General features: G+C 45.1%; 1 protein-coding gene across 10 annotated transcripts in view; it reads left to right on the top strand.

Moving 5' to 3' along the window:
• The window catches only part of ARHGAP17 (Rho GTPase activating protein 17), a 41380-nt gene extending 17358 nt beyond the window's left edge, over positions 1-24022 (top strand). Inside the window, exons 2-22 of one of the 10 annotated variants that reach the window (XM_082292348.1) lie at positions 985-1024; positions 4709-4813; positions 5613-5689; positions 6786-6897; positions 7100-7176; positions 7877-7988; positions 8648-8716; positions 8873-8954; positions 11139-11266; positions 11661-11772; positions 12303-12384; positions 12823-12903; positions 13546-13659; positions 14013-14104; positions 14230-14386; positions 15617-15853; positions 17292-17455; positions 18083-18661; positions 19617-19640; positions 21541-21585; positions 23046-23175. In XM_082292348.1, the coding sequence (XP_082148474.1) occupies positions 985-1024; positions 4709-4813; positions 5613-5689; positions 6786-6897; positions 7100-7176; positions 7877-7988; positions 8648-8716; positions 8873-8954; positions 11139-11266; positions 11661-11772; positions 12303-12384; positions 12823-12903; positions 13546-13659; positions 14013-14104; positions 14230-14386; positions 15617-15853; positions 17292-17455; positions 18083-18661; positions 19617-19639 (2443 nt within the window). In that variant the 3' untranslated portion in view covers position 19640; positions 21541-21585; positions 23046-23175. Of the gene's footprint in view, positions 1-984; positions 1025-4708; positions 4814-5612; positions 5690-6785; positions 6898-7099; positions 7177-7876; positions 7989-8647; positions 8717-8872; positions 8955-11138; positions 11267-11660; positions 11773-12302; positions 12385-12822; positions 12904-13545; positions 13660-14012; positions 14105-14229; positions 14387-15616; positions 15854-17291; positions 17456-18082; positions 18662-19616; positions 19641-21540; positions 21586-22969 lie in introns of all 10 variants that reach the window. The other 9 variants (XM_082292347.1, XM_082292349.1, XM_082292346.1 and 6 more) reach the window with 9 other exon arrangements.
• Positions 24023-24325: the final 303 nt, after the last annotated feature.

The raw sequence follows: 24325 nt of genomic DNA, 5'->3' as shown, positions 1-24325 counted from the left end.
CACATTCAGCCACTGAGGCCTGATCAGGAACATGAGCTTTCTGTGCGTGCCCAGGTTTGCAGTGGGTTATTTGACAGATCGCAGGATCTGATGAAGTCTGGAGTAGCTGAGGGACTCTGGCAGCAGCAGGGGAAATTCTCTGAACAGGAAAAGAGTGTCCTGGAGTCCCTCCAAGTGCTCCATGGTGTAGATGTGTAGTAAACGGTGAGCAGCAGAGTAGGGCGAACTGAATTTTTCTTTATTTTATAGGCCTGGCAAAGGGAGGATCAAGCACTGTTAGAGTCAATGAGCCAACAACAAATAAACCTGTGTCAACATTAAACAATTTAAAGTTTATGTAAACTGGGACAGCAAAAGGTGTGGAAGTGTGTGTGTAAAGACCAGGAGTATGTCTGTAACAGCTATTTTGTCTGGAAGTGTGTGGAGTAGTGAGGCAGACTTTCCTGGGAATACCATCAACTTCTGATGAACTTTTCAAGTACCAAATCCTCTGATTTAGTGTTATGGAGTTCAGCAGGATGAGGTGATGGGAGGTTTCTGGTGAAGGTTGTGCATGGGTGGGGTTAAAGGAAGCTTTAGGCTGCCATTCCCACTGCTTCTGATGGATAAAGCTCTGCAGTGCTCCAGTACAAAGAGATGAAGTTCTCTTTCTCCTGTTCTTCCCATGGTTTTATATTCCTTTACACTCGGGTGCATTGATTCCAATTTGCTTTGGATTATTCCATGTGCACTTGGAAATACCATTTTGAGCTTGGTGCAATGGAATTGTGCTGTGGGCTGGGCATTCCAGGGATGTCAGGGTGTCCCAAGTTCCATGTGCTGGGAGCCAGGGCTGCCTGTGACATGGTGAACATGGTGGTGTTTGCAGCAGTGGCAGTAAAGGGATTATAACTTGGAACTGAGCAGGTTTTGTTGGAATTGTTGAGGCAATCTTTGACCTTGAATACGCCAGTTGTCTGACAATGGTCTTTTTTCCTCCCTTAGGGCTGAGAGAACAGAGGTGCTCAGTGAAGACCTGTTGCAGGTATTGTATCATGCTTAATATGGGGTTTTTTTAATGTTTTGTTGTGACATGTGAGCCTTTCGAGGTTTGTGGAGTACTTAATGTGGGGAAAAAATACTGCACGTGTCAGGGATGGAACCCTGGATGTCTTTGACTTTTCAGCACATAAAAAACCAGGGATACATTCTCAGTAGAAAAGCTCAATTACTTCTGTTTCTGAGTCCTATCACGTGGCTTGGTACAGTGAAGGAGGAACCATTTTTGCCTTTAATGAGATGAACAGGCCTGATAAGCCCATGAGCCATTGGTGCTGATGATTTGCCAGTCTGTCTGAGGAGGATGAAGAAACCCTGTCTGGGCACAGCTGGTTTCTGTCCTCACTGCTTTCTCCTGAACAGGTCAACTGGGCCTTAAGAGAAGTGGCTTAAAAATCATTCCAGCTGCTCACTAATAAAGAATGGCAATTTTTTTCTTAAAGTCTGTTATTGCTCTGAGTAAGCGTACAGATGCTTCTTGTTTAGCTGTGGTATTTGTTCTCAGGCTTGTCACGCTGACATCGATTTGTTTGCAGACTTGTCATCTTTGTGCAAATTTATCATCTCATCAGACATGACTTTCATGGTAGAATTTAAACTGCAACTGTCACATTAACAAGGGTGACTGATTCCATGGAGCAAATTTGCCTGCATACTTGTCCTACATAGCTGTCTTCCTCTTGTTCCTTTATGAAAGGTTTATAAAAAGAACACAAATTGGTGAGGGAAGTCAGGCTGGCTGCTCCTGGGACCTCAAGTGTGGTGGTTCTATCTGATTAATTACAAAGCATCTCAGCCCTGCTAGAGGTCAGGACCTGTAGATAGAACAGGGAAGTCAAGCAGATGATGGAAGTGCTTCTGGTTCAGAGCTCTCCAGCTGCTCAGGTTCAAGTGGCAGCTGAGGGAGTGTGTCAGCCTTCCAATATGAATTCAACACAAATACATTGAATGATAGACTTCCAGACTGGTTTGGGTTGGAGGGGACCTTAAAGCCCATCCAGTTCCACCCCCTGCCATGGACAGTGACACCTTCCACTATCCCAGGTTGCTCCAAGCCCCAGCCAACCTGGCCTTGGACATTTGCAGGGATGAGGCAGCCACAGCTTCCCTGGGCACCCTGTGCCAGTGTAATGGTGAGATGAGCAGACCTGAAACATTTCACCCCGTTTTCACAGGGTTGCTTTATTTAAACTAAAAATACCTTCCTAGTCTGACAGTTCTGTTCTTAATTTCTGAGGTGATGTGCAGCTCACTGACACAAAGGATGTTAAACACCTTGGTAGCCTGTGAGGGCCCATCTGGTTTATTGCTTAGCTGCAGAATAGTAACAAGAAGTGAAAGCCAAAAGCTCTGCTGCTTGTTGCCAAAAAAATTTTGCAAGCAAGGCTTTCCCAGGCCCCGAGCAGCCTGGCTACACCCAAGTGGAAGAATTTACTCACTTGTTTGTTTGCTCTTGGGGGCTTGTGCAGGGGCAGGAGGCTCTTATCTAACCCAAGAGCTTGGAAACGTGGTGCTGCTCACTTCACAAACATGGTTCACAGTTGGGCTTTTTTATATTTAGCTCAAGCTTTGCCACAGGATTGTTACAGCTTTTTTTTGTTCTGTTTTCTGAAGGGTTGTGCTCCATTTCAAGTGTCAGTTCAGTGTGTTTCATCTGAAGACAAGGGCTATAATTCAGTACTGAAAAGGCCTTTACAATAGCCCTGCTTTCTGGCACGGCCTTGTGGCAGATAATAAAGCAATTGTGTGATGTTCTGTACTCTGGGGATGCCCTGAGGGGACAGACATCGTGGCCTGTGGGTCACATTGTCAGTTCAGAGGTGGCTTGAAGGAGATTAGTGTCCTTTGTGGTAGTCTTGACATCTTTGACATCTCAGAAGGCAGATCAGAGAGGAGAGGGTATGACTGTGAAGTTTTGGGGTCATGTTCCTCCTATCAGTCATCTGCCCTCGGAGTCTGCAATGCAGGGTGCCTGGAAAGAGGCTGAAGGGAGTGTGTGTGCTCCAGAGCCTTTCCAAGGAATGTGAGCCACCATCCAGGGCTGCCCTGGCCTTTGGGGTCTGCTGGGGTCTGAGAGGTGTCTCAGGTCCAGGATGTCACCATGTTCCAGGTGTGGGAAAACCCTGTGCTCAGTCTTTTAGAAGTTTTAACTACCTGACCTTGCAAAAATGAATTCCTTTGTAACAAGAGGGTGGCTTAGAATGCATTGATGATGTTTCCTCCTTGTGAGGGTGAGGAGGCCCTGGCACAGGGTGCCCAGAGAAGCTGCAGCTGCCCCTGGATCCCTGGAAGTGTCCAAGGCCAGGCTGGACAGGTCTTGGAGCAACCCGGGACAGTGGAAGGTGTCCCTGCCCATGGCAGGGGGAGGCACTGGATGAGATTTAAGCTCCCTTCCAACCCAAACAATTCCAGGATTTCATTTTGAAGATAACACAAGAGAAGTGAATGATCTCAGATGCAACAATGGACCACAAACAATACCTGCTTGTTCATTTATGTCCGTATGGACTTTTTCCACCTGGACTTAATTTCGAATTTGTTGCTCCATGCTCTGTTAATAAAAGGCAGAGCCTTGTGCTCTCAGAGAAATCCCTGGGCAGTTTCTCTGCACCTTGTTCTACCCTACTAGATTCTTACTGAGTTTTTTGAGCACTTCAACTTGGGTTCATTTTGCCCTCCTGCAAATATAATAAAAGTGATTTTAGAGCTGTATCAAAAACTGGAATCTGTTCAGATTATTTCTACAGATGAAATCTACTTTTTTTTTTCCCCTTGCTTTTTAAATAGAATCCATTCCAAAGGGCCTCCTGTTATTCTTGGTGAGTCATCAAAATGCAGATAAACAGCATTCTTTGGGTGCTGTGCACAGAGAGCTCAGTGCCATGAGCAGTTCTGTCCCACTGCTCATCACTTTGTTTGCTTTTGGTGTTCTTTGAAATAAAATAGTCCAAATTCCTTACTTAAAATCCCTTAAAAGAACAGTTCATCGTGTATATATTTGTCCTCTTCACAGGCTGTGTATTAAGCCATGTTTGAATTAGAGGGTGATAAACAGAACTCGTTTGTGCTTTGACTCCTATTTTTTAATTCCATATCCCATTTGAATCCCAGTAGTCTCTCCCTGAAAATACTGTTTTGCTCAGCACGTGGGAGCTTTGTCCTTGTGTTTAACAGCCAGGGAAGGACATGCAGGAGGAGCTTGGAGTACAGCTTCATACAGTGGGAAGGAGCTGTCAGATGTGTCTTCAGCACCTGCTTTACAGGGTCACATTGAAAATTACGAGTTTTCCCACAGTTTTCTCCCTAAATTAGTGTCTTAGATCCCTGCATGTGCCATTCATCTCAGATGGCAGGCGTCACCCTAATTCCCTTTTGCTGAGATGCCAAGCAGGGCAATATTTTTTCCCTTTCCCACTTTCCAGTGCTGTGAGCTCTGACTGAGTTTCTGTGCCACTGAGGAAAAAACCAATTTCAATCTCCCCTCAAGCATTTTTGTTGTCAGGCACTTCTACTAAGCAGCTGCACTTCTTGTAAGCTGGAGAATTTGAGAAATCTGCAACCCAGAGCAAAGTGTGGTACAGGGGGAAGGTTTTCTGCTGAGGCCAGGGAAATAACTTCTGGTTTTTGTGTTGTTTTCTCTTCCTCCCCTCTCCCCCCCGGGGCCGATCAGATCGAGAGGCGTCTGGACACCGTGAGGTCCGTGTGCCACCTGGCCCAGAAGAGGCTGATTGCCTGTCTGCAGGGCCAGCATGGCACAGACCCTGACAAGAGACATGTGAGTACAGCTGTGTGTGCCCTGTACTCCCACCCTGCTGCTCCTGCAGGTGCAGCTCAGCTGCTCTGCCTCACACCAGCCGAGGGGAGCAAAGCTCTGTCAGACCAGCTCACGTGCTGGCCCTGGTGAAACACCAGCTGCCATTCCCCATCCAACACAACAGCACAGCCTGGGAACACCTCAGCAGTGTCAGGACACTTCCTGTCCCTGCAGTCTGCGCAGTGCTTGGAGCTCTTGTGACACCCAGCTAGGAGAAGAAACTCTGCAGCTCTGACCCAACTCCTCAGATCTGGAGTTGCCCTTGGACACTGACACCTCCAGGTGGCTGGAAATGGTTTTCTGTACACATTTGATTTCTGCCCCTCCTTAGCAAAGCCATAGGTAGGTTTTCTTAAAGCATCAGAACCAGAAATAATTCACATTCACGTTTTCTCCTTTTATTGAGTAACACAGTCCTGAGAGCAGGGGCACACAGGACCTCTGGGAGAGAGAGGTGACAAGCTGGTTGCTTAAATCTCAGCTTAAAGCTGTTTCTCTCTCCTTGGCAGTAGTTTGAGATGTGCTTGGGGCCAGTCACTCCAGCTAAAACTGAGAAGAAAGTGCTTTTCAGAGTGTCTGAGAACAGGAGTCTTGGTGCTTGAAACTTTTTGTGACTTGGCATTTTCTTAAGTTCAAGAATGAGCTGCATGCATGTAATAGAAACCATATGGAAGAGGAGAAAAGTCTTAGAGGGGATGTACTGGGGAAGCTGGAAAGAGTGAGCAGCACTCAGCTAAGCACTGTTCCTTCTGTTCCATAGAAAAAACTGCCTCTAACAGCTCTGGCTCAAAATATGCAAGAAGGATCTGTCCAGCTGAGTGATGAAACTCTGCTGGGGTAAGTGCCTTTTCTTCTGACTTGCTGTCTGACATCTTATTGCCTGCAGGTCTCTAATTAGAGCCTCTGGGTGCACAAAGGCTGGTTTCAATCTAATAAAACTTAGTATTTCTAGATTCTTTCTCTAATCCAAGGGAGAAACAGTGAGCAAGCAGTTTTTCTGGAATGATCTGGGGACAAGTTTTAGGCTGAATTGCATTCCAGAGGATTCTGATTCTCTGCTGTCATAAAAGCTTTTAAAATTGCTTTTATCCTTGTGGATTAGTAGAATTATCATCTCCATTTGAAGTTTAAAATGTTGTGTATTCTACAGTTAAACTGGGTTTTTTTTATATTATAAACTGTGTTCTGCAGGTTTGAATTGATGACTTAAAATAATGTCTATTTGTATTAATAGCTTCTAGTTCAAAGTAGCCCCAATTTATCTATCCTGGTAAAGTGGTTATTTGCAATTTACAGGAAAGTGAAACAAATGAATCTCCATGTGCTGAGTTCCTAGAGCCAAGTGGGTTTTGTCATTGGTGTTGGGAATTCTTATGGAGACTGTGTAGAATGACCTTAGAAACCTTGGAGAACATATTTCTGACCCACTGCAGGAGATTTAAACCTGGATAAAAATCTTAGAGAATAGCGGGTTTCCTTATAACAAGCATAAAATAAAGGTCAAGTCATGGGTTTGGAGCCTGAGACTGCTGGGGATGGGATTGCTGGGCATTAAGGTGTTAAGACCTTCACATTAAAGGGGCTTAGGAGAAAATTAAATACTGCATTGAGCAATTTTTCCTGCATCTGCTGAGATGGAAGGATGGGCTTGGAAATAAATACTGACTTCTGTGCCCTTAGGGCTGGTATAATCACCTGGATGTCTAAAAGCCTGCAAAGTGTTGTCATGGCTCAGGAATTTAGAAGACGAAAGTTTAATAACACCAGTTGCTTATCCCAGATTTCTCCAAGAGAGCACAGAGCAGTTGGGTTTAGGCTGTGAAGGGATGCTTTGCTTTATACAGCACAAAGCTTTCCAAAGCTCTGCTCTCCTTTGAATCCTTCTTCTTCAGTCAGTGTTAACTCCCATAACAATTTCCTGTAATTCTTACAGGAAAATGCTGGATACCTGTGGGGATGCAGAGAATAAACTGGCAATGGAGCTCTCCCAGCATGAAGTACAGATTGAAAGAGAAGTTATAGATCCACTGTGCCTGCTAACAGAGGTGAGACAGCTCAGCCTGAGAGGAGAAACACATCTGGATTGATGCATAAACTGAGCAAAAAGGGTTTATCTTGGTGCTGGTATTAAAAAACTGCTTTAAGAGTCCTGTGTTAGTGGTGGAAAGTGGATATGGAACCTACAACATGTAGTGTGTTACAATGCACAATTTAAAATTCAATGTAAGCCTTTAATTCTCATTTCAGACAGAGATCCCAAACATTCAGAAGCAGAGGAAGCAGCTTGCAAAGCTGGTGCTGGACTGGGATTCTGCAAGGGGAAGGTAGGAGAGCATTTTAGTTACTGAGTGGTTTTCTATCCATGTGAACTCCTTGTTGGTATCTCATGGCACCTGCTCTGATCTGGTGCTTGCTACTGAAATGCTGCTGTGAGCAGGTAATGGGTGAAAAAAGACAAACTTACATTTAAGTTACACCAGAAAAGGACCCATGACTGCTAGATCCAAACAGAATCAAGATTTTGGAGTTCTTACGTGCCTACATATAATTGGAAAAATGTTGGAAACTCATCCAGTTTCCAGTTCAAATACGTGTTTAACTTAAATAAGGAATCACTGAAGTTTTCAGCTTAAAGAGGGAACAGGAATCTCACTGTGTAACCACACCAAGTGCTTTTACAGCCTTGTATGGAACCATGGCATTGGGAGGGTCCTGGGGTGTTCATCTCACCCCTGAGTGCCTTTAAATGGTTTTAAACTGCCATGAAAATTGGTGGTTTTCAGCATATTCTACACCCATGTTACAGAGTGTGGCAGACGCAGGATTCCTTGTGATTTTTATAGTTGCTGGTTGGATTAGGTCAGCATGTCATGAATGGTGTGCTTTGAACCTTTTTAGTTCTGTTGGAAAACCTCTGGAACTGTGGGGTTTGTTTCCTGTTGAAAGAAACCAATTCCAAAGAAGCCATGACTGCAGATTCTTGTGGAATATTGATTTTCACCAAATGAAACTTTTCTTCCCCAGATACAACCAAGCCCACAAGACATCAGGAACAAATTTCCAAGTGCATCCTTCAAAAATAGAATCTCTTAAGGAAGAGATGGATGAAGCTGGAAATAAAGTAGAGCAGTGCAAGGTAAGGACAGGATGATTGTCCCTTCCAGACCTCCCATGTAATTGCCCAATTTTGCAGCTGCAAATCATGTGGCTGTGACACTGCCTGTCCTAGGAGTATTTTAATGCCAGCTGATCTCTGAATTGCTTTAGTTCAATGAGGAACTCCATCCAGGGTTTTTCTAAGTTGGGTGTTGGACATTATTTTCAGTTTCAGTCTGAGACAACAATGTCCTGGGCATGAATGAATGTTCTGGGCGCTCCAAGCCAGGGAGCAGCCATGCAGTAGGAGGCACCTGGAGGAAACTGAAGCTGGGAAATCCCAGGACCATGCTGGTTGTCACAGCTCTGAGCAGTTGACATTCATTTTCACTTCTCAACAGCAAATACTCCATTGAGTACTGAGAACTGAAACCATTTTTATTAGTACTTGTCTTTGAGTGCTATGAATAACTGGATTGAATGGCAGTATGTTCTTGACTGAAGGGGGCAAGTGCTTTGCGGGGTAAACCAGAGTTAAGGTTTTGGATTCATTTTGCTTGAAGAACACATGGAGCAGAGCAGGTGCATTACAGCTTCTTAGTTCAAACTTCCTGCAGGCAAAATAAACACAATAGATCTGTCTTTCTGTACATTTTGAAATGAGTAAATCTGCTGCCCTGCTTTGCATCTTTCCCAAAGGATCAGCTGGCTGCAGACATGTACAGCTTCGTGTCCAAGGAAGGGGAATACGCTCGCTGCTTTGTTATGGTGAGTGTTGGCAGTGGGGCTCTGGTTCAGCACAGCTGGGCACAGACACTCAGTTCTCAGAGATGACATTTTGTGTGCTAAACCTTTAGTCTTGTCTTATGTGCTCATCAGAAGCTAATGCTCTTTTTGTTTTTAAAATGTGGCTTCTGTTCTCAGTTATTAGAAGCACAAGCAGATTACCATAGAAAAGCATTAGCAGTCATAGAAAAGGTCCTACCCGAAATTCAAGCCCATCAAGGTAAAGTAACCTGTGCTCTGGCTGATGCTTCTCCTTGCCTGTGCCACCTATGCACAATATTCTCCTCCTCTATCTTGATTCTCTTGCATGCAGACTGATTTAATGAGGCCATTTTGATCTGCTTAACAATTTTACATTCCCAAGCATAATTCCATCTTCGTGTTCTCTGGAGTTCTCCAGCCATGTTTAACACACTAATGAAATATTAAGGATCTCTGATATTCAGGAGGGTAAAGGAAGGATTTTTCTATTTGCTTACCTGTTTTCCTTGTGCCCTTTTGCTAAGTCATACCTGGCTCTTTAGGCCAGTGAAAGTGTTGTTGTGATTTGGTTCTTGAGTGATTACAGGTGATTATCAGGAAAACTCCATGTATTTTAAGGAGCTTGATTCTTACCCCCCCCCCCACCACGCCCCCCATTTTGTGCAATCCGCTTTCCCAGTGTGCACTGCCTGCTGGAAAATTGAGAGTTTGGGTTCTTGTGCTGATTATCAGCAGCTAAAAAAGTGAATTGTAGAGCTTCATTTCTTCCCTAAGAAGACCTGGAACTGCTGCTGAGCTTCCACTGTCAGGGGACTTTCAGGTGTATCACTGATGACTTGGCATGAACATGCACTGTGTGTTTTGGAAACTACTCTCCAAAATGTTGGCTGTGCTGTCCCTGAATCTTTGGAGAAACAGGTGAACAGAGTCTGAGAGAAAGTACAATCTGAGCTCAGCAAGGCTCAGGTATCTTCAGCTGTGGCCACATGCAGGTTGTAAAAGATGAACCAATTCAATACATAAATAAATAAGAGCATTGTGGAAGATGGTGTGGAATATCTGTACTCTGTCAGTGTGGGAGAGGAGGGAATGCAGAGGTGATGCTGGTGCAGCACCAGGGCTTAGCAGGGCTGTGCAGAAGGTTCTTTGTGGATATGGCTTGAAATTTGTTACTGTTGTATAGAAAGTTTCTACAGAGCAGCTGAGGAACAAATGCTTCAGAACAGACTGGCCTCCCTAGAAGGTGGCTGGGAGCCATGGTAGTCCAGTGGCTGAATGTAGGGAATTTCTCACACTGTGTTTCTAGCTGTGGTGTAAATTAGAATCCCACAAAGCTTTGGGTTGGAAGGAACCCTAAAGCCCATCCAGTGTCCACTGTTGCCATGGGCAGGGATACCTCCCACTACCCCATTGCTCCAAGCCCTGTCCAGCCTGGCCTGGGACACTTCCAGGGATGAGAGCTGGGGCTTTGAACAAGTACTGAGGTTTATTTTCCTAATGTTTGCTGTAACTTGCAAAAGTTGGGAAATATTACGTGCATTTCATGGCATGTTAATGAATGAGAGGGACTAAAACCTTACAAGGGATGTGATTGATGTGGTTTTTTAAAGAAAAGGAGTGAATTAAATCCTTTGCAGAAACACTTTGCCTTCAGAGCACTCTTTGAAGTCCTCTGAAGTTTTTGTCTTTCTTGGCCTCTTTTCCACATAAAAGAAGTAACACATCTGTACTAACAATAACCTTTTACATCTGCATTTTTTCAGTTAAAACAGCAGAAATGGGTCAGAACATAAATTGTAGGAAAGAAGAAATTCACATTCAATTTGGAGAAATTTGTGCCAATTGGAGTTAAACAAGAACTAAAGAAATGAATTGAAAATTTGAAAATTACAGTGTTGGCCTGTAACCGTGGTAGTTCTGATGTGATACACTGGGGCTGTTAACATTCACTGTAATTTGCTAATTTAAGGAATCAAATTTAAGGAATAACCTTTTTATTAACAGCTCAGTTTTTATTCACCCTAAATACAGTTAAAACAAAAATCAGCCCAGGTCATGCAATCTGTACAAAAATTTTCCTCACAGATTCTTGCAGACTGGAGCCAAATCAGTGTTATGAGAATGTGCAGCCTTGTGCTGGCACTTGTGCTGAGGTTTGTTATTTGTAATTCTAGTTATATACAGAATTTGTATGTGATACTTCATCCAGAAAGATGCAGAAGTATTCTTTTCTTGACCACCAGCAGCCTCATTTTCTCTTTCTTCATGATCCAAGGGACTTTACCAATCAAGGGCTGTAAAACTCCTGCTGTAGTCTGAACGTTTCTGTGCTGTACTAGAGGCTTTCTTCTCTTCTTGCCTGGGCTGTAGTTCAAGGATTTGGTAGATATTCTGCTCAGTGTTTTGATACTCTCCAACTTAGACAAATGGACTGAAAAACCAGCTTTTGGAACTCCCCTGGAAGAGCATCTCAAGCGCAGTGGGCGGGAAATCGCCGTTCCTATCGAAGCCTGTGTCATGATGCTCCTGGAAACAGGGATGAGAGAGGAGGTAGGTAATTCCAGATCACAGGCCAGGAAGTGGGGGAAAAAGGGCCCAGTCAAGCTCATGAAGTGGTGTCTGTTTGTTACCGTGTTGCTTCAGTAACTCACTCATTAATGTAGTTGGTAAATGTTTTGCAACAGAATAACCTCAGCACTGTGTGAAGTGTCTTGGAGATGGATGCACCTACAATGAAAATTAGGGATGGGTCAAGGGTGGGGGGGGGGAGCTAAACTGTGGTCAGATGTGACACGATACACGAAGGGCCAGCTGGGTCGTAACACTGTCAGGGGAAGGCACCAAAGCTGAAATGTTCTGAAAGAGGCTGTTCTAAAACTGGTGCTCTTCCATGCTTGTGCCAAAGTGTGGTTACCAATCAATAAATTTTATTTCTGTGATGCAGGGCTTGTTCAGAATTGCTGCTGGAGCCTCCAAGTTAAAAAAGTTGAAAGCTGCCCTGGACTGTTCCACTTCCCAGCTTGATGAGTTTTACTCAGATCCCCACGCTGTTGCAGGTATTGGGAGTGTTCCGAATCCAAACCAGGTGTAAATTGATACAACACAGCTTCCTGCTCCATGATCTCCACAGTTAAACTGGGAGAAGTTGAAAGTTCACTGCTCAGTTTGACACAGATAAGTGTAGGGTGCCCGTGGTTGACCACACCTGATGCATTTGTGACAGTGGTGTGTAAAATTCAGGTGACCATAATGACTTAACTGTCACATCTCCTCTCATGACAAGAGTGTTAATATGGTCAAGGCAGATTAGACCCATGTGTAGACCTTTAATGCATCTTCAAAAGTTCTTTGTTCTGAAGAGATGATTGAGTTTTATAGCCCATGTTTCTCTCAAATTGCACTAATTACTGACAGACCCTTTGTGTTAAGATCTGAGCAGTTACACTTTGCAAATGTCAGATCTTGCCAGTGTTTCCCTGGTACTTGGGACTTACTGCACAGATAAAACTGCAAATCTGAGGGCTGATTTTCCCTGAAGCCTGAAAGCAGTGGCTGAGGTGCCAACCTGTCCCTGTCTGCATTGCAGGTGCCTTGAAATCCTATTTGCGGGAGCTGCCAGAGCCTCTCATGACCTACAGCCTGTATGAGGAGTGGACACAAGCTGCAAAGTAAGCATGCTAAAAATAGCTGTACAGGAAATCATGCTGCATATTTCTATTAATTTTGATTCTTCATAGATGAATTTGAAAGAAACAACCAAGCTCACACAGTTACTTATTTTTCCACTAACAGGTATTTCATGCAACAAATTATTTTAAATAATAAATAGCTTAGTACAAATTGCACAAAATGTGGTGAAATATCTGTTTTGTTTAACCATAAGGGCTGATTCAAGTTGCTGGCTGCACAGTATTGATGCTCAAGCAGTTTTGTTGCAGGTAGAGGTAATTCAGGGATCTGAGTAGCAGGTTACTGAGTTCCTGAGTACAGAATAATGCATTTATTTGGCATAAATGGAAGTTTATACCATCATCTCTTTGTCGCTGCAGACACAACAAATTTCTGACCTGAAAGTAAGATGTCATGGCATTTTTTTCTCGTTTCAGTATTCAGGACCAGGATAAGAAGCTCCAAGAGTTATGGAGGATTTGTAACAGATTACCTGAGCATTACCGTGTTAACTTCAGGTAGGCATAAACATCTCTTAGCTCAGCTGCTTTGCACCTCAAAGCCAATTAACTTAAACTCTAATCCAGGTGTGCTTTTCTTGGCCAAATTCAATGAGATTTATAAAAATACTTCTTATTTCCTGCAGCAGTGGGTATGCATAGGTGGTGTTCTCAGCTTAATTCACTATTGACTGTCAGAAAATAGTGATGCACAGAACCCTTCTACTTACGGCTCACACTCTGCTCTTTGCTGTAGTTTCCAGTCTTAGAAATCACCTGAATCTATCTTAAACATCTAATTTTTCCTTTTGGTTTTGCATTTTGGAAATGAACCGGAACAAAACCAGCTCTGGTGATTCCTGGAAGCATGGAATTTCCATTACAGGACGTGAAACTAGCTGAATCTATGTGTTTTTCTGTGGAAATATAATATTTCTGTGGTTCTATTTTGCTAGGATAGGAGATGCTTTCTTTGCTACTCAGTTCAACTTTTATGATTCAGGAGCAGAAGCCTTGGGCAGCTGCGAAGCAAGAAGGCTGCTCATCTCATTTCTGTGTTGTTGGGAGCTCTCTTTACAAGTTCTTGAATTTTTATTTACTTGCTTTCAACAAGAAATGCTCTTAGTTCCTGCTGTTTAATTATTACTTTTCTTTTTGTAGGTATTTAATCAAATTTTTAGCCAAGCTTGCCCAGAACAGCGATGTTAACAAAATGACACCGAGCAACATCGCCATAGTCTTGGGGCCCAACTTGCTGTGGGCAAAGAATGAAGGGTGAGTTCTTTAAAGAAAGCTACAAAGCAGAACTGGATGAAGCTGTAGAATTGATTGGTTTGAATCCTTTAGTCTATTCACAGCAACAGACTGTTTTCCTAAAAAATATTTCAAGTATTCTTTCAGCCCGTGCCTCCAGGTCCTTTGAGGCAGGAAGATTTTTAGGGATGTTTCCAGAAGCTGTGAATGTTACTGAATAGTCTGGAGTATCCAGCACAGTTGCTCTTTCTCTGGTACTGAGGAGTTAATCCATCATGCTTAGCCTAAGTTGCTGTTCATGTAATCTGAATTGATTTTAATTTTCTTACTTTGATAGAACTCTGAATAAAGTGTTCTTCAAATCTCTCCTGCAGATCCCTTGCTGAAATGGCAGCAGCCACTTCAGTGCATGTGGTAGCAGTTATTGAGCCCATTATTCAGCACGCAGACTGGTTCTTCCCTGGAGGTGAGTTCCTGCCATAGCTCAGGAGTTTTACATTACCCTCCAGGTCAACCTCCAGTGGCTTGTGCAGTGAGGCACCACTTGGGATATGTGTGTCTTAGGAGGCATTCTGTCTGTCCCTCTTCCAGATGAAGATTTCAATGTGTCTGGGGCATTTGTGGCAGTTCCTACTGTTAATTCCAATCACTTGTCACACACTGGGAATGACTATGAATGTGGGACCCTGGAGAGGAAGAGGCCTTTGAGCATGACTGTGATGGAAGGGGATTTGCTGAAGAAGGAAAGGTAGGTGTAATTCTCAGGTTAGGGGTCCATTATTAGCCCTCTTCCAATGAGGCTTCAGACACTTTCATTGGTGTCAGGAGAGGAATTTCATGGAAATACTGTAGATAACAATAGTGATTTATTTCCCGTTGTTGCAGCCTGAGGATGGCTCAAAGGTAATGTACTTCCTTCCAGTTACACTCTGTGCATGTTAAATCCCAAGCAGATATTGCTGCTCCCAGTTTCCATTTTCCTGGTACAGATTGGGGGTGGTCTAAGATTCACTGGAACAGAAGTGTCTGCAGTAGCTTCTCTCAGTCTCTAACTTCTGGTATTCCATGGCTTCTCTTTCAAAGCCCATAAGCTGAGGTGGTGTTACCTGGTGCCTTCATGATAAGACTTCTGAGTTGATGATGGTACAGTATTGCCAAAGCAAGCAGTAGAATGCTAAAAACTCCCAGTAAAACGTGCTGTTTCCCATATAACATGTAGTGTAATGTTCATTCTTATCACTCATCATGAGTATTCAAGTGATGTGCTTGTTTTAGCTGTTGATGCAAATGTTGAGCTGTTACCTGTTAGCTATGACCAGCCACATGCAAATTTGTCAGCACTCACAGAGGAGGAAGAAAATCAATTCAAGATTCAATGTTGAACACAAGAATAAAATTAAATTCTAGAATAAATGTGCTGTATACATTTTAAAATCTGTTAGAGTTTGGGTCAGTTTCTCCACTGTTCTCTTTGAAACACAAACAGAATTATTTGGGTTGGAAAGGACTATAAGGATCTCTCATTCCAACCACCAAATCACAGCCTGTATCCAGTAGCTTTTTTTTTGAATCTCTACTGCAACTTAGTGTGTGATAGAAACAAAATTCGTGTGGCAGAATACATGTAGTGAGGAGCTACTCTGCTGTGTAAGGAAACGTCTGTAATTACATGTGAGATTCTGAGTGCTCTGACCTCATTGTCATCAATGTTTGTCTCCAAATGTAATTGAGTAGTTTGTTCACTGATGTTTAGCTTATCCCTCTGTGGGGATAAGCCAAATCCTGTTGCATGTCTTAACATTCCTGGTGTTCTGCAGCCAGTGGAAGCTTTAACATCGTGGTGTTGTGCAGCCAGTGGAGCTTTCCTTGTTGCTGCTTTGCATGTCGGGGTTTGTCTGGGGGTGGGACACCCCGAGTCCTGCTGCTGCAGCACCTGGGGGTGGCTGCCTGCTGTGTTCACTCTCTCTTCTCTCTGTAGCTTTGGTGTGAAGGTTCTGGACTTCCCCGCGACCCCGCGGCGATGTGGCACTGTAAACAGAAAGCTCACATCGCCGGCCTTCCAGCCCCCGCTGCCGCCCTGCGAGCCCGGCGCGGCCGCGGTGGCAGCCGAGCAGCACTGCCAGCCTGCCGGGGCTGAGCCTGGCCCTGGGGCTGGCCCTGCTCCCTCTGCTGCCTCAGCAGAACAGCCCCAAGCTCCAGGCACTGAGGATGCCAGGTAAGAGGCACGGCTTGTGCTGGCAGCGGCTTGGCAGCAGCTCCAGCAGCAAACTGTTGTCACCTGGGGCTGGCACCTCTTCCCCATGGGATGTGCCTGGCAGGTGTGGGCAGCAGCACCGTGCAGGAGCTCTCCTGCTATGTCTGTGGGTCCAGAACTGGGCTTCTGAAATTGCACACAGGGTTCTGGATATTCCAGAATTGGTCTTATAAAATAATATCCAGAATGTTCCAGAACTCATCTTCTAATATAACTTACATAGTTCTGTCTGTTCTGGAGTGCATCTTCTGAGATAATGGAATTCTTGGGGGAAAAAATGATGAAGAAAAATACAAATATAGACTCTATTTCTACTGCCCACATTGACCTTCCCAGGCTATGCTCTAGAGATGTGCACACAGGTGTGATACCAGTTTGCTGCTGAAAGAGCAAAACCTACAGTGGCAATACCAGAAACCTGTTGGTCTTGTTTCGTGTTTCTTGTACATGTTATCTGGATGTCTTGTTTTGTTTATTTGTCTGTAGCAAGTGTTACTGATGAGCAGATTTGCTTACTAGAAAACTTGCAGTCAGTTTATCATATTTCAGGATTAGTTTCTTTAGGGATATGTACACAGGCTCTTTGCTATTTAATTACTCTTGAAGCTCTGCAGTTGTGTCCCTGGACTCCAAGGCTAATTGCAGCAGCCTGACTTCCTCCTGTGAGGTGCAAGCAGCACTTTGCTCTCAGCTCTTCAGTGGTCTGAGAGCTGTGGCAAACCACGTGTAAGGCCTGTAGTGCTTCCAAATGTCAACCTTGGCGTCTCAGGGTGAAACCCCACCATGGGGTGTGATGCAGCACTGACTCTTGTGCACAAAGCTCATTCTCAGGTGACATATTTACAAAACCAGCTCATTTGGAAATCCCCTGCAGACCAGTATTTCCTCCACAGATGGCCTTTGTGGCAGAGGCAGCTGAAACGAAACCTTCGGGGTTGTGTCTGAAAGTTGCACCTAAAATCTGCACAGGCTCTGTGCAAGTACTCACAATTTATTAACACCATCTGGAGAAACGGGGGCTGCAAAGTGCTGGAAGAAGTGAGTGAAAGTCAGTCCTTTTGAGGGCTAAATTGCTGCAGGTGACTCTAAATACAGAGAAGTGAGTGAAGGCTGCAGGTGCACAGCCAGAGGAGCTGGCTCATCCTCCATCGTCAACCCAGCACTGCCACAGTGTTCACCACTGAACCATGTCCTCAAGTGCCACATCCACGTTTTTTGAATACTTGAGGGACTGTGACTCCACCACTTCCCTGGGTACCTGTGACAGGGCTTGACAATGCTTTCAGTGAGAATTGTTTCCTAATATCTGATCTACAGCACAGTTTGTAATGGAACAGGTGCAGCTGAGCCAGGCAAGGCACGTTACAATCGTCTCTAATGTGGGCTTTTTAATTTCCAGTACCTCGAAATCCAAGGACAGCACATCTTCAGCCACTCCTCCACCGGTGAGGAACAGTGGCCAGGCGGGCCCTGCCCCCAGCCAGGCAGCACCCAGCACCTCCCAGCTCTCTGTCACCCAGCCCCAGAACGCTGCTGGTCCCAGTCCCCACGCCCTGAGGAGAGGTGTGTGTTTATTTGCTTTTCAAGCCACTGCGTTCCAACTCTTGATGTGCTGCAAAAATGCTACTAAAATAACTTTATCAGCATCTCTGCCCTTACACAGACAGCAGTTTAATCTGTTGGCTTGTCCCCAAGGCCTGGCTGTAAAGCAGCTGTGACTTTTGGACTCTCTGAATGGTGATAGTGTCACCAGTGCTGTTTAACAAACTCTCTCAAAAGCTATTGATTAGTAAATGCTTGTACTTGGTAATGCACCATTCTATTTTGATAACATACCTGAGGATTTTTTGTGCAGCTAATTGCTTTCTTTGGGAGCTTGGCTTGGAATCAGAGAATTCCAAAATGTTTTGGGCTGGAAGGGACCTTAAAACTCATCTTGTTCCTCCCCCTGCCATGGGCAGGGACACCTTCCACTATCCCAGCCTGGCCTTGGACACTGCCAGGGGTGGGGCAGACACAGCTTCTCTGGGCACCCTGTGCCCACCCTCAGAGGGAAGAATTCCTTCCCACTATCCCATCTAACCCCACCCTCTGTCAGTGGAAAGCCATTGTCCTGTGTCCTGTCACTGCATGCCCCTGTAAAAAGCCCCCCAGTCCCTGATGCTGGAATCTCCCCTCTTCTCTCCACAGCTATGAAGAAGCCAGCGCCAGCCCCACCAAAACCAGCCAACCCCCCACCGGGGCAGCCAGGAAGCCAAAGCTCTTCCCCAGCTGCTCAGCCACCTTCTGTCTCTCCAAAACCACCTGCCAGAAGCTCTTCTCCTCCTGCTCAACATGCAAACCAAGGAGCAGCCCAAACCTCCTCTTCCCAGGTTTCTGCACCTCGGAGATATTCCAGCAGCCTCTCCCCAATCCAAGCTCCCAGCCACCCGCCTCCACAGCCCCCAACACAGGCAACTCCTCCCCTGCAGCCCAAAGCAAGCAGCCAAGCATCTCCCAGTGAGCACGGACCAGAGCAGCCCTGCTCCTCGCTCCCGCAGACTCCGACTCCGCCCGACACGCCCCCGCTGGGGAAGCACCCCCACGCTGCCCCCCCGGAGCCCTGCCAGGCTCCCTGTTTACCTCAGAGTGGCACCTTGCCCCGGCCACGGCCCGTGCCCAAGCCCAGGAACAGACCCAGTGTCCCCCCTCCGCCTCACCCTCCCTCTCAGCTGCCTGGAGATGGGATGGCTGCAAATCCCACGCAAACAGCGTCCAAAATAGTCACAGGTGAGTGCATCCTTCCCTATCCGCTGTCTCCTCGGGGACTGGCAATGAAGAAAGTAGTGCCTGTAGCTGGGAGTTAATGTGGGGGGAAGCTGAAAAGCACAAATCACAGTTAAAATACTCAATAGCTCATTTCCAGTTAAATGCCCACCCAGCTGCTCTGCACACCAGGGTGTCATTCCTGAGGCAGAAGTGTTTGGGGGCAAGTGGAGATGAACTTTCGTTATTTTTCTTCGTGTTTGGCAGCTGAACGCTGTGACAGCAGCTCACTGGGGCTGTCTCCAGTTCAGCATCTTGGCAGTCAATTCTGCTTGTACATCTGCTGCCAAAAAGCAAATATTTAGAGGAGGGAGAAGATGTAGCCAAAGGTAGTGGATTTCAGCACATACTGAGATAAGAAAAGGGCAAAAGTGGTCACTGACACGTGTTCTAATAGGCAAAACATGCAGAGAATGTTTTACCTTATGATAAGAGAGGCTTCTGATGTGCTTTTAAGTTGGACATCCAGAAGCTGAAGAATCACCTGTATTAAACTATTTCTTAGGTCAATATTTATAGAGCTTCACATTTTAAATCCAATCTTTGTTTTAAGACAATCATGAAGTAAAGAAAAACTTTTGTCTTCTCACAGAAACTTCATGAAGCTTGTAGTTATTGATTTGATAGGGATAATGTTAATAAAGACAGTTAATAAAGTTTATTTTTTTTAAATGTAATTGCTGAGGCCATTCAAAATGAGCAGATTTTGGAATGTTCTCCTGCTGAGTTGCTGCTTATTCTGGGAAATTCTGAAGGAAGAGATACTGAATGTGGGAGACTAATGCTTTTAAATCTACTTATGATTAATAATGGTTGAAACTTTCCCATGACACTGCAGCTTCTCTAGAATTAGACTAATGTGTTGGAATGCAGAGTATCAATTCTGTTGCCTAACAGCTCTACCCCAATGCCTTCACAGGTGGGGATGGTTACTGCGAATAAGGTTTGTACTCACAGAAACTGCAATTGCAGCTAAACTGCTCCTGTTTGTAGCTTGAGTTCGGACATGCGCTTGGAATTGTGCTCTGCCAACTCTGTGTTCTCATCCCTACGTAGGAAATGTGCTCTGCCAAGTCTGTATCTCATCCCTACATAGCATTTTGTCTGCAAGAGGGTTTAAGACCTCTGCTGCTCAATTATAATAGGCCTGTGAACTTTTAAGTTATTCCTGAAGTCCCTGTAAAGAATTAACACTTCACACCAGGCCCCCAGAATTAGTCCCTGGGTCAGGTGTGATGAGTAACCCATTTCCAAGAGACTTGTTCTCCTCAGTGCAGGCAAATATCATTTTTCCTACAATTTGGTGGTTTATGGTTACATTTTAATGTAGCTCTCACTTTAGGTTTGCAGTTATTTTTAACCACTTGGAGTTTATTTGGCAAAATCCAGGCTGATGTGACTAAACTGGTGGCAGAACAGCCCCAGCAGCACCTGCACTGTGGTACCTTGGCTTCCCAGCCTCACTGATGGCTCTGTCTGCTCAGTCCCAGCTCATCCACACCTCCACTCACTTCCCACTGCTCAGGTGTGAGGCTTTGGGGTGCTGCTGCTGCCTCCTGAGGGAACTACTGCACAGCAGGCTGGGGAAGTCAGGACTGCCTGCCTGAGTTAGCTCAAGATTTGCCTGTTTGCAGCCAGGACACTGAAATTAGTATTGGATTGAGAAGTCAGGCTGGAAATAGTTTGAGTTTGGGGTTTTTGTTAATTGGAGAAAGAGGTTGCCCAGAGAAGCTGTGGCTGCCCCATCCCTGAAGTGTCCTAGGCCAGGTTGGATGGGGCTTGGAGGAACCTGGGATAGTGGAAGGTGTCCCTGCCCATTATGGGATTCTGTGATTAAACCAGCAGTAAATGAGCTGCTTAAGCAACTAAAAAGTAGCTTTGCTTTTCAAAACAACTGACTTTTCCTGATTGTACTTTTGTTAGTATATTTAAAGTACAAGGATAATTTATTCCCAAGCTGAAGTCAGAATTGAGGCTGGGCTCTGAATCTTGATAGCACTTTACAATGAAGTTAGCAGCAACAGCTGTGCTAATGAGTCAAACTTCAAGAAAAGACTTGACCCTAATTTCTCAGTGTTTCATAGTTTGATGATATTTCTTTTCATTTTAGGGTTTTCCTGGTTCTGAGGAAATTGCTTAAATGATAGCAGACAGGGAGGGTTTGTTTTACCCCAGTGTAATAGAAGAAATCCTGGTCTTGTAATTAACTTCCAGCTGGGGCTGCTTCATAAGAATTGGGCAAGGCAAGCACCTGCCAGAGGGGAGTGCAAACCATAGCAAATTGGCCCAGGTGTGTGCTGTAAACACAGTATGGAAGCTGCCAGGCAGGAAAACTGAGAAGGGAAAGCTGCTGAGCAAGGATTCTCTCCAAATCTGGTGAAGGGACCTAGAAAATCCAGCCTGTTTAGCTAAAATCCCCTTGGGGAAGGGTTGAAGTGACACTCAGGCTCACCTCCAGCAGTACACTCCATGCTAAAGCATCCACCTTTTCCAGATCAATCTGTTTTTAAAGGATTAATAATCTGAATTAACACCACCACCTGTCACATAAGAGTATCTGCTCTAATATTCACAGCTGCACATACAAGCACTTACAGACTCACTAATTCACGATGTGCAATTGCTGTTTTTAATTTGAACCTTAACAAGTGGAACAAGGGAACAAAATTAAGGTGCCAGCAAACCTTATAATAATCCCAGAACAGGAATTCTGAACTGTACTCAGGATACTGTTGACTCCTTTGTCCATGTACTGGACTTTAGTAATGCCTCAACTTCTATTTATGGTGTTAAAGTAAGAAGCCCTAGAATATTCTAATCAAAGGTTTTATTAAATAATCCAGATGTTTGACCAGCATTCAGTAGGAACTGTATTGGCAAGTGCAATGGTAAGGAAAAGGCCCCTGATTGGCCGACACTGTTGCTAATTGCTAATGATGTGTGTGCTAACCACTAACCCACCCCAGTGCCCTGCTGTGTGTGTCCCTCAGGCATGGCCAGAGAGGGGCTGCTGCTGCTCCCATTAACCCACTAAAGTGCTGGAGAGCAGAATGTGAAGCTCTTGGTGTCTCCTGGCCACTCTCACCTTGTGCTGTCTCCATGTACCAAAAATCCAGAACTGGTGTGTTCCATGCAGAGGCTTCTTCTGTATCAGATGTCACTGCACTGTCCTGTGTCACAAATGCTCTTACCCCATGTTACAGCATCCCAGAGTAGCTGCTCCAGGGGCTCAGAGCAACCTGGGCTAGTGGAAGGTGTCCCTGCCCATGGCAGAGGGTGGGACTGAGTGGGCTTTAAGGTCCTTTCCAGCCCAAACCGTTCTGGGATTCTGTGCCTTAACGCAGAACAGGATGGAATTCCAGCTGCTCTATTGCAGTATCCCAGGACACAGATCCCTGCAGGCTGTGGGGGGCTCAGGGACAGGGGAGGCTGCACCCAGTGGCTGCTTCCTTCTCTTCCAGGTCATTTAGCTCAGAAACCTTCAACTTGAGCTTTTCTACAGTAACTTTTGGGTTAACTTCAGAATTTCATGCTTGAGTTATGAGTCCCAGTCTCTCTAGGATGCCTGTCTGCACCTCCTGTGCTTGAAAACAAGGCATTTATTTGGATTTTTTGTTGATTTAAGTGATCTAAATTACTTCCTGTGTGGAGCAGCTGCTGGACTGCAGTAAGGGATGTCATGGCATATTATAAATCAGCTTTCCAAAATCTTGACAAGATTTTCAGTTACATTTTTTTGAGCTGCTAGGGATTTTTCTGGTTTGATAATTCTAGCTGCCAGGGCAGTCAGTCACCAGAGATACAGCATTTTGTGGTCTTTTTTTGGACACCTTGGCTTGAACAAAATTCTCCTCTCCTCAGAAGAGGCAAAGACCATGACATGCCCTGTTTACACAGGAGAGAGGTTTAATCTGCATTTGCTGTAATTAACTTCTGCCTCCTTTTGACACCATCCTTGTTCCTGTTGCTTCTCAAAGTCACAGGTGGTGTTCCCTGGTGGATGATTTAGGTGCCAGATTATTTTGCTGAGTGTTTTGACATGAAAGTCCAGAATAGCTCTCCAGGGGCACTGAGGTATTTAATCCTAAATCAGACTCACTGTCCTTCCTTCTTCAGGAAGAAGTGGGTTTCTGTTACTTTGTCCAGGACTAAACCAGGGTCTGTAGGAGAAGCAATCCAAGCTGTTCAGTTGGGCTCAGCCCTTTGTGCCCACTGGGGCCAGCTCTGGTCCAAGAGCCTTCATTGATCTTTGCTTTCCCTTCTCTGTCTAAGGAAATGCCCAGGAATTCCCAAGTGAATGAGCTGGCCCTGGCCCGGCTGCTAAATTTGCTGTTCCCTTTTTGTGCAGACTCTAATTCCAGTATTCCAGAACCACTTCCAAACCCTCCTTCAGAGCTTCCCGCAGAGCCAGCGGGCAGAGAGCTGCACAACCACCTCCTGCTGGACATTGACAATGACACGGAGAGCACCGCGCTGTGACCGGAGCACTCCAGCTTCCCCGGGCTCCTCTCCTGGAGGAAAACCCTCAGACCTAACAGGGAAAAGCTTCTTCTGGCAACGTGGCACAGCTGTGCAGAGTTGGGACTGGTGCATCCTGGGGACAGCGATCTCCAGGATCGTTGAGATTGGAGAAGACTTCCTCAGAAAATCGAGCCCAACCTTTGGCCAAGCTCCGGTTTCGCCCTCAGAAGAAGTTTAATGATCTGGGTCTGGACAACAGTTTTCATACTCTTGGATGGAAGGAATGAATTCCTGCAGGAACTTGCCTAGGAAGCGTGGTCAGTGCTGATACAGGTGGTATTAGCAGAAATTCCGAAAGAATAAGAAGCAGAACATTAGTTATTTAAAGTGCATGTCTGTATTATGGAAATAATCCTTGTCACGGCACGGTTAGAGTTTATTTGTAGTTCTTAGCCCGTACCAGGAGCTGCCTCCCAAGGGACATTCCCTCTCGGATTTGCTGCAGATTCCCCTCAAGCCATGAACCAAACCCCTGCCCCAGTGCTGGTGGTGACTGCTGGTTCTCAGTCACCCTGTGGAACTGTGGATGCATCCAGTGCCTTGAAGGACTGTCATGCTGTAGGAGGAACTTCCTGTCTCTTTAATCATTTCATTGCTACGTAGGATCAGTACTTACCCTGATTTCATAGTTATTTGTATTAACCTGCTTTGTTCATGTGCAACTGGCAACTGTTTCACGAGGAAACCGTGGAAATGGGGTTTGTGCTTTTGTTGAAAACGGTTGAATTTTGAAAGAACTTTGAAACAGCTGTTTGGAGTCAGCAGTTGAGTGAACATTTATAAAATTAAAGATTGTTTTTTTGTCAACTTAAGGCATCTTTGTTCTAGTGTTGTTGTTTCCAGTGGGTCCTGAAGGTCACAGTGAGCCCCTGGACTGTGTAGCTTGGAGTCACTGGGTGCTCAGCTTGGTTTTCCCTTAAGGACTTTCCTCTGTCACCACACCAGCCCTGTAACAAGTCTTTGTAACTCTGAATTGTTTGGTGAGCCACAAACTCCAGTCCTGTGACTGAGTTTATCCTGTGACTTTGATGTTTATCCCCCAAACTGGGCAGTGCCTTTCTCCCCCAGGCTTTCCAACAGTGTTTCAGTTGCTCAGGAAGGATCCCC

This window comes from Coloeus monedula (genome assembly GCF_965178545.1).
Source record: "Coloeus monedula genome assembly, chromosome: 16".
Classification (NCBI taxonomy): domain Eukaryota; kingdom Metazoa; phylum Chordata; class Aves; order Passeriformes; family Corvidae; genus Coloeus; species Coloeus monedula.
This window is presented reverse-complemented; position numbering and strand designations above follow the sequence as displayed.